The 9,990-nt window shown below is 29.1% G+C and overlaps 1 protein-coding gene across 1 annotated transcript; it reads left to right on the top strand.

Moving 5' to 3' along the window:
* The first annotated feature begins 3,776 nt into the window (after positions 1 to 3,776).
* On the top strand, positions 3,777 to 8,372 carry LOC120195178 (8-hydroxygeraniol oxidoreductase-like). Its single transcript, XM_039197266.1, has 7 exons — positions 3,777 to 3,887; positions 4,181 to 4,323; positions 4,624 to 4,661; positions 5,773 to 6,175; positions 6,859 to 7,095; positions 7,958 to 8,113; positions 8,214 to 8,372. The coding sequence occupies exons 1-7, from the start codon at positions 3,851 to 3,853 to the stop codon at positions 8,322 to 8,324; spliced, it is 1,125 nt and encodes a 374-aa protein (XP_039053197.1). The 5' UTR covers positions 3,777 to 3,850; the 3' UTR covers positions 8,325 to 8,372.
* The last annotated feature ends 1,618 nt before the right edge of the window (positions 8,373 to 9,990 follow it).

The raw sequence follows: 9,990 nt of genomic DNA, 5'->3' as shown, positions 1-9,990 counted from the left end.
TATGTGATTATTACAAATGTAGTAGATAAAATATTTTCCTACAGATTGAAAAGAAATTTTAGCAAGATTTTATAACTAATTAAATGGAAATGCAGAGAAAATCAATCGCATATAAATAAGAATCAAATTATATGTATAGCAGTTATATAAATTAAACAATTTGTACACAGCATTATTCAAATACTAAGCTAAAATGAGAAAATTCATTTAAAATAAATAAAATTCCAAACAAACTCAAACATACATCAACAGCATATGCATCTTCACTAGGAGCAAAACTTGCAGCAGCCCGCAATGCCTTTGCCTTCTGATCTACTTCATCGTACGAACACTCTGCAAAACGAATTAAATTTTTTAAAAAATATATACAATTTTAATCATATTAAAAACGCACATTTAAACTGTAATATAAATTAAAACACAAATGACCTAATCTTAATCAAAAAAGGAAAAAAAACTTACTGTAAGAGAGATAACCAGCATAGTCAACAGTTCCTGTAATAGCCGCGATGAGGCTGTACTTGAGAAAGCTCCAAGCTTTCCCTCCCGTAGCATTTGGGGCAACTTCCGGCAGCGGGGGAGGAGGAGGAGGAGCCTGAGATTGAAGGAAAATATTTCTTGCCGCCTTCTAAAGAGAAAAAATAGAAGGCCCGGAGCCTTCAAGGGATTCACGGCCACGTGGGGTTTTGGTCTCTAAGAGAGAAGCGACAGTGTAGAGAATGAGGAGGGGATAGCTTAAAAAAAGGGTTTTAAATTTTTAGGGTTTTCTAAACTTTTTACGTTAAATAGAAATCAAATAAGGTTATTGTTAAAATTTGCAGCGTTTTTAAACCAAACACCACAAACATACTAAACTATTGTGGCGTTTGTATAAAACGCCACTAAAGTACTACTCTGTTGCGACATTTTTTTTGTTGAAAAAACACCACTATATATGAACCTTATTGCGGCGTTTGTATATAAACGCCGCTAAAGTACTTTTATATTCTACTATTATATTGCGGCATTTGTTGAAAAATGCCACCATAGATGAACCATCTTACGACATTTGTATAAAAATGCCGCTAAAGTATTACTCTGTTGCGGCATTTGTATATAAACGTCGCTAACGTACTACTCTATTGCGACGTTTGTTGAAAAAACGCCACCATAGATGAATCCTATTGCGGCGTTTATACAAACGCCGCTAAAGTTACCATTTTGTGGCGTTTGAAATTTAAACGCTGCTATATGTTTAAAGTTAGTGACGTTTATTCTCAAAATGCCGCTATAGAACAATTCTGTTGTAGTGGGTGTACGTGCATTATCAATAAATTATAAAAATATTATTGGTTTGTTATTAATTGAATTCTCGTAATTTTACTTAACAACTTAACTACCTTTCATATTTCAAATTAAATAATTCATTATATCAATTGTTTCTTTATACTAATTGACTTTTATATTAGAATAAAAATGTAAAGAATATCAGAACACGAAATATAAAAATATCAATAATTAAAAAATTGATTATAATAAAATAATCCAAAGTTATATTAACGTTAACAAAATTATATATTAAAATTTTTATTTCATTCATCCAATTAGCAAATTATATTGTATAGTATAGTTATCAATTTATTTTAAAACATTCTTTTATTTTTGATAATTTAATCAACTTTGTTTATTTACAATAATTATTAATTTAATATGTAAATTAATTATTTTATATTTTGTTAAATTCTTTTATTTTTAATATTTACTTATCATTCATATTATCATGACATTTATTATAATTTTATCATAAATTTTTTCTTTATAGTATTATTTTATTATATTCATTTGATTATTTTTATGGAAATAGATTAGCTAGTTTTATCAAAAAGAGAATATTTAAAATTACAATAAATTTTGGAAATTAAACAAATAATTAGAATTTGTTTTCTATAATCATTGTCGTAGTAAACTAATCACTCAAATCATACAAGGATCAAAAAGAAAATTGTTAAAATACATCCAAAAAACTCTAAAGATAAATACGAATAAATCTGATTATATCGATAAATTAATAACAACGAGGGATAAATATTTAAAGACCACCGACAATCACAAATCAAAATCGAGTGTCATGATAGAACTATCTTTGAACGCGAACCGCGTATCCAAGTCCAATCTTATAGTCCAAAGCAAGAAATATCAACATGATAATAAAGAAGCAACATCTTGATCAGTCGAGATGACTCAAATTCAACCTTGAAAAAATTAAATAAACGACTGATAAGAACGATCGAAACATTTCGTAAATACAGATGAAAATGTGTTATAAATGCATAATTATTAAAAGTAAAAATACAAACGATAAACTACTACTACCAAAATTAATATTACCACTTGTAAAGAACGACGACCTTTAATGTTTAGAAAAGAAAAGAAAAAAACAACTATATTTGATTAGATTAAATTGCACTCGGAAATAAAAATTAAGGAAAACGTTGTAAACCATAAACAATTACACACTATCTTGTTGCTTACCATAATTTATTTACCGGCTTGTTTCATCATAGTTTTTCAATTAATTTGATTTATATAATATAAAATTTTCAAGATTAAATTGGCTGCGCACCCAAATTTGAACAGGTTTAATTCGATTTGACTACATATAATATTAATTTATTCGAAACCTCAATTCATAATAATAACTTTTCATTTTCAATTCAATATTTTCTATATTATTGCTGCATTATTTAATTCGAATTCATACTGGTTGCTACTTGCTAGCAGCTGGCGGCTTTTTTGAATTGTCCTTCAATTTTTAAAACTTATTTTTGACTAATTTAGACTGATCTGCATCGTATATTTAACTTTAATATGTGATTCGTTTGATAAGGATTTTATGTATATATAAGAACTCGAACTCGCGACATTACTTAAACGATATAAACTATTTATCACTTGTAGAAAACTCTGCTAAATGCTGGCGGCCTTTTTTATTAATATTATAGTGTAAACATGTTTATTATTCTAATTATAATTTGTTCTGTTTTGATTAATTTATTATTTTTTAAATTTATATTTAATGTTTAATTTAGTTTTATTTTAGTCACTCAGTGTTGAAAAATTAACAGTGATGCTGACGAATAACCATAAAATAATATCACAAAAAAATAAAAAAATGTTATGTTTTGTTGAATTTTTAATAATAAGTGATCAAAATATAACGTTAAATGTGATTTTGAAAAAGAAAATTGTTGAGTGACTAAAATAAAATAAATTTAATAATTAGGATACTAAACATTAGTTTACCCAATATTATATTGTGTTCTAGGCTTTTACATAAAGCTGTTTTTAACCCCTGTTTAGTGCGAATTTTAGAGATTGACATTTTTAATATATAGTTAAAGGAAAAACGTTATCGGAAGTGTTATTATTTTTTAATGTTTTTAGTAAAATATTAATTAAAATATTATTTTTTTATCGAAAATATAAATATTAAACGCTACCTAAAATATTATTTTTCTACTCAAAATATTAATATTTGTCGCTATCAAAAATGATATTTTTTCAATCAATTTTTAAATAATAAAATTACTATTTTTTTTTTTTGTAGAAAAATAATATTTTAGGTCCAAAAATAGTAATTTTAGGTCAGTTATAGTGGCTGATTTGTTTGACAACTTTCATGATTTGAATTGAGGCTGGTAGATAGGCCGCAACAGCATTAACTTTCCTTTATAGTCGATGGACCGCCAAAGAATATTTAAATGCTTAGTTATATATTTAAATATCTGTATGTCTATAGCCACGGCTATAAATAACTTTTCTAATCTCTTTCTCTTAGAACCAAAACTCCATTGATAAGCTGCTCCCAACCATGTCGACGACAAACTCCAAACCCATAACATGCAAAGGTAATTCTGTATCACTTCCATTTCTTTTACAGATAACATAAAATTACATGTTTTGCTTAAAATTATTATTAATTTTTAATAATATTTTAGAGTGATTACAAGATAGTATCTATTGATAATCTTTATTAATTATTGATGATTTACACATCATACAAATATATTTACTCAAATTTAAGATCTCAGAAAAGAGCAACATTTTTTATCCATTAAGACCAACCATTAGATTCTTGCTTAAAAATTATATAATTTTATATTAATGAATGGTTTTGACTCAAGCTCAATTAATGTTGCAGGAATTGTAAGTTGGGGAAAAGATGAGGAATTGAAGGTGGAAGAGATCCAAGTTGAACCACCAACATCATTTGAAGTTCGACTTAAAATGCTATATGCCAGTGTTTGTCACTCTGATATATTGTTTGCCAGTGGATTTCCAATCGTCAGTACTATTCCTCTTCTTCTTTATTTTTGTTATTTGCTTTTGTTTGAGAAAAATACAAAATCTAACTATAAATTGAGATACGGGTGAAGGCAATTATTCTCTTAATTTTTTAAAATATTTTATTTTTTTTTTAGATCTTTTATTTATAATTTTATGTTATAAATAAATCAAGGGTATTTCATAGCATTATTTACTCTCTTTTCTCTAATGTACGATTTTTTAATTATTTTTTTATAGAATACTAATTTTTAATTATTAAGTGGATTAATGGATGTGCCATTGTTATTGTACTTTCAGCCATCTTTTCCTCGGGTAATGGGTCATGAAGGAGTGGGGTAAGTTTTTCGACCTACACATGTTTTCATTGTACACATGAGAAGTTCTATTGCTACCACAATTTAATATAATGTTAATGAACCATATTCAATATATGTAACCGAAAAAATATTATAATAAAATAAAATATTTTTAGTTGAGTGTAACTTAAAATTTTAATATTTTAATATTTTTGGTTATACTGAAAATATTATAAATAATGTAACATTTTCGATTTTTAACTGAAAATTTATAAAAAAGTATACAATCCAAAAATATTAAAAAATAATATTTTAAATTACATCCAGCCAAAAAATATCGTACCTTTTATAATATTTTTAGTTATATCTCTTTTCTACTTTTTTTTACCCTTAAATTAAGGTACACTCTAAAATGTTAAACTTATATATACATGATATTAAATTAATCAATTTAAAAGTTGGAAGAAGTCTTTGAATTGTGTGCCCTTAACCGATCTAGTATTATTGTATATATGCATGTGATGTTTATTATAATATTGTTTGTTTTGTGATTTTGTCTCTTGATCTGAAGATGATGTTAAGAGCAACTCTTAGAATCATGTGTAGGAATGGATTGAAGAAGGTGGTAGGAGTATCTATAATTTTGAAAATTTGATATTATTATATATTTTAGATTTTTAGATTTTAGATTTTTATTTTTTATCAATAATTTATATTTGATTTTAGAATTTTATAAATTTATTATATCTGAAAATATTATAAATTCTTCTCTTAACATAAGATTTTACGTACATCTCTTATCATATGAGCTCTCTCACCATTAAATTTGGATTCTTGCTAATGGCAATAGGGTATCACTTGGGCTCACTCAAGTAAACCATTCAAGATTCAATGGTGAGAGAGCATAAACACAATACTGATTGTTACGGGTTCGTCATTTCGACTAATTGTTTTTTTGGATAATTATTCTAAATTTTCTTTCAAAGAATCAAAAGATCTTTCAAAAATTCAAAATATATGATCCAGTATTGATTTTGAAGCACGAAAGTTTCAACCAAATCATAATATATACAAGTGCTATGATCTTGATTACAAGTACTAATATTTTGAACATTATTAATCTTGGTAAATGTATAATTAATTGTTTCAGGGTGGTAGAGAGCATTGGAGAGGGAGTGAGTGGCTTAAGAGAAGGAGATCTTGTGATTCCAACCTATATAGGAGAGTGTAAAACATGCGATAATTGCATGTTGGATAAGACCAATTTATGCTTAAAATACCCATTAAGCTACAATGGGTTAATGGTGGACGGCACTTCGAGGATGTCCATAGGAGGTCAAACTGCCTACCATGCATTTACATGCTCAACATGGTGCCAATACACAGTTATCAATGTCAACTTTGTTCTCAAGATTGACCCACAAGTTCCACTCTCCGATGCTAGCTTCCTTTCATGTGGTTTTTCAACTGGATATGGGGCCGCTTGGAAGGAAGCCAACGTTGAAAATGGCTCATCTGTTGCTGTTTTCGGCCTTGGAGCTGTTGGGTTAGGGGTATAAACACTTTCACACTTCACCCTTTTAATCTACCTAATTGATTGATTACCAAATAGGGTAAACTACACAAAGGTCTTTCATCTACAAGGTGTTGCTTTGTTAAGTTTACTAACTATTAAAAATTACAAAATAATCCTCCAACTATAGGATACTATTTTGTATGGTCCCCAACTATTAAAAGATACAAAACAGTCATCCTACTATTCATATATTTTAAACTCGTCCTTTTTTTGTTAAAAAAATTGACAGTTGTCTGAGCTAGACGTTAACTTTTTGACTGAGATATGATAAAATCTAATCACATAATTGTTAGAGCTATATTTTGTGGATCAAATCTCCCTTTACATTATATCACCGAGTCAGTATTTGAAAGCAACGACTATGTCAGTAGATATCATTAAAATATAATTTTTATCATATCTTAATCAACATATTAAGGTCTAGCCCAGAGGACTATCAATTTTTAACGGAAAATGACGAGTTTGAAACATGTGACTAGTCTGGTGATCAGTTTATAATTTTTAATAGTTGATGGACTAAATAAAATACAACCCTATAGTCGAGGGACTTTTAATACCATTCATGTACTTTACCTTAAAAAGTAGATATGAAAGTATATACAATGAACCAAATTTATTTTATCATTATAAATAAAATAATGGCGTTTGTTTGATTTGCAGGCTATCAACGGAGCCAAAAGTGGAGGTGCTAATAGAATAATTGGTATAGATAATAACCCAAGAAAAGAAGCAAAGGGGCGAGCTTTTGGGATGACGGATTTTATAAACCCTGATGAATCTGATAAATCTATACAAGAATTAGTGAGAGAATTAAGTCTAGGAATGGGCGTTGACTACAGCTTTGAATGCACTGGAGTTCCACTCCTCATCAACGAAGCAATTCAGTCCACAAAACCGGTACATATCTATTGCACATCGCTTATTATTTATGTCAAGTGGATTGCCTTTAATAATTCTTTTATTAGTGCCTTCAATAATTTAGGTCTGAGGAGAGGTGATTTTTGTGTGGGGGCAATTACTTTAACGTTAATTTAAGATGATTTTTAGTTTCAAATGTTTTCATGTTCAATCTAAATGTTATATGGATTCATGATATTGTCGGTTGCAACCGAAAATATTATATTACGCTGGTTTTAAGGTTTATAACTGAAAAAATTATACAATTTGTAATAATTTCGATTACAACAAAAATTATTATTCAGAATGTAACATTTTTATTCAACCTAAAATATGACCGTGCCCAAACTAAAAAGTTATGCTCTCGAAAATACTTTCAGTTATAACTTATTTCTGGCATTTTTAGCTTTACAATAACAAGTTATAGTTTAGACTGTCCCCAAGAGTATGGTGCTTTATATATGTGGCATAATGTCAAAAAATGAGTTTGATCAAATAGTTAATGTGGTATTTATTATTATTTTTTGAGTATTTTGACCCTTAACGTTTGATTTTACGTTTGATTGAATAGTCATTTTATCATTTATTTTTTCGAGTAATTTGACCCCAACACTTTATCTTGGGGCAAAAAGACCCATATTTTTAGAGCATTGATTGTTTTTTAACTAGCAGTTTTCATCAATGGAGAGGTTTTTTGTCTCAAAATGAAACGCTGGAGGTCAAAATGCTCAAAAGAAAAAAAAAAGAATATAGGTCAAAGTGATTATTTAGTCAAATATTTGAGGCATTTATATATGATGAAATGAAATTATTGTTTTGGTATAAAATTTCCAGAGATTATGGTTTACTTTGTTATATTTAGGGAGCAGGAAAAATCATACAGATTGGAGCAGGAGAGATGAATGTAAGCATAAACATGTTAGGGATTCTCATGGGAAGAACACTGAAGGGATCAGTTTTCGGAGGGCTCAAAGCCAGATCCGACCTTCCAATCATATACGAAAAATCTAAAAACAAAGTAAGCGTGCATCGTATCAGCTAGTCCATATCTTTTTCACTCATTCACATTCTATGAAAATCATAAATGTTTTGATTTTTGTTGTTTTGTTCGTGAAAAGGAAATCCAGCTTGATGAACTTTTGACTCACGAGATTAAGCTGGAAGACGCTACCAAGGCTTTTGAGTTGACGAAGCAACCCGATTGTGTCAAGATTCTGATCAACATTTGATCCATAATTATGACATATATAAAGCAAAGTACTGTCTTGGTTGCTCTTTTTCTGTTTTCTTTGTTTTGCTGTTGTCCCACTTGGAAAAGCTTTTCCAGTTTTTGGGGCCTTTCTTCATGTTTTCTCAATAAGGTTTGTTTACGTCTTCAAATTGGGTTAAAAATATTTGTACTACAATAAAAATTTATTTTAATCTTTTTGTTATTTAATATAATCTTTTAATTTTTGTATGTTTTTTAAAATATTTAGTTTAAAATATTCAATCTATCATGAATTGAAATCAAAAATTAAGTTTAAATATTTCTTAAGTTATCAATTTATAAATTGAATAAATAGGTCACATTTTAACGAGCTTTAAAACTATAATCTAGTTACTCAATAAAAATAATATTATAGGTCATTAAAATTAAAATGAAAGTCTAATATGATATGGTATAGCCAAAACTTATACATGTTGTCAATCTAGTTATAATTCAAAACAATTCAATAAATCTTAACCTTAATATTTAAATATTTCATCAATCTACTCCTTTTTAGTGATATTGCCGAATCAAGCAATAATTGGATAATTGAAATCTACCATAAAGTAAAAGAAGTTATTGATAAAAACCTTCCATCAATGAATATTAATCAATTATATGATTTAATAAGCTTGAGCAGTCTTACAATGTACATCTGTAATAAAACTTATGACTTGATAAGATTTTTCACAACTCCATTTTAAAATAAAAATAAAAATAAAAAATGAAAATTTTAAGGACTAAATTGTAATTTTTCGAAGCTAGCAGCTCGATTTTGAATCTATAGGAAGTTTAGGGACTTAGCCCTAAATTTTCCCTTTTTTGTAGGTAGAGAAAAAAATTAAAAAAATTGGATTAGGTGGCTGAGGGGTTTCAAACCCTTGTCCCCGGGTAAGGTCGCCCATGCCTTAGTCGTTTAAGTTAGGGTACTGTTTGTGATATTTTCAATATAATACTATTTTTAACGTTTAAAACTCGAGTTATAGCACCTATAAATTCCAAAATTTTCCAACCCCAATCCCTATCAGCTATCACCCTCTCTACCTCGATTCACCGTCGTTTAACCTCTATAACCGCCACTATCACCTCAATTCGACTCGTCGTCGATCGACGACCAAAACTAGAACACCATCGCACTAAGTAACGCCGCCATTCGTCGCAAAATCAACGCTCGAATGTGCGACAAAAATCCTAAATCGTGCAGCTATTTTCGACGACTGCCGTCAATCTAGGCACTTGCTCTCCTCACTGCTATCGTATCTGGATTCACTATCCTCGTGCACTCGAAACCCAACCCTTGGGTTGTAACGTTGTTTTCGTTTTCTTCGTCACCGGCGTTGGTAAGATTGGTTTTAATTTTTGGTTAATTTTTCTCTCGGTTTTGCTTGATTTTTGGATGGGTTCGAGTTATTTGACGACTAGGTTGCAATCATAGTGCTCGGTCGACCAACCCGACCCTTCCCGTTGTCTCACACTCCACCACATGCCGGAAGTACGCCTACGGCTCCTTCATTAGTCCAAGAGCCTTGTGGAATCGGTCCAATTAAACTGAACTGATCTAATTAGACTGAACCAGGTTATTAGGATATTTAGTTTATGGTTTACTTTCGACATTCCATATTTTGTTATACACTTAATATTTTATG

The sequence above is a fragment of the Hibiscus syriacus genome, unplaced genomic scaffold (genome assembly GCF_006381635.1).
Source record: "Hibiscus syriacus cultivar Baekdansim isolate YM2019G1 unplaced genomic scaffold, ASM638163v2 tig00117009_pilon, whole genome shotgun sequence".
Lineage (NCBI taxonomy): Eukaryota > Viridiplantae > Streptophyta > Magnoliopsida > Malvales > Malvaceae > Hibiscus > Hibiscus syriacus.
This window is presented reverse-complemented; position numbering and strand designations above follow the sequence as displayed.

Excerpts from the sequence above, each read along its gene's own strand:
- LOC120195178 (XM_039197266.1), top strand. The coding sequence starts at position 3,851 with ATGTCGACGACAAACTCCAAACCCATAACATGCAAAG. Across the intron at positions 6,176-6,858 it reads TTGGAGCTGTTGGGTTAGGG|GCTATCAACGGAGCCAAAAG; the intron begins GTATAAACACTT and ends TTTGATTTGCAG. Across the intron at positions 8,114-8,213 it reads ACGAAAAATCTAAAAACAAA|GAAATCCAGCTTGATGAACT; the intron begins GTAAGCGTGCAT and ends GTTCGTGAAAAG.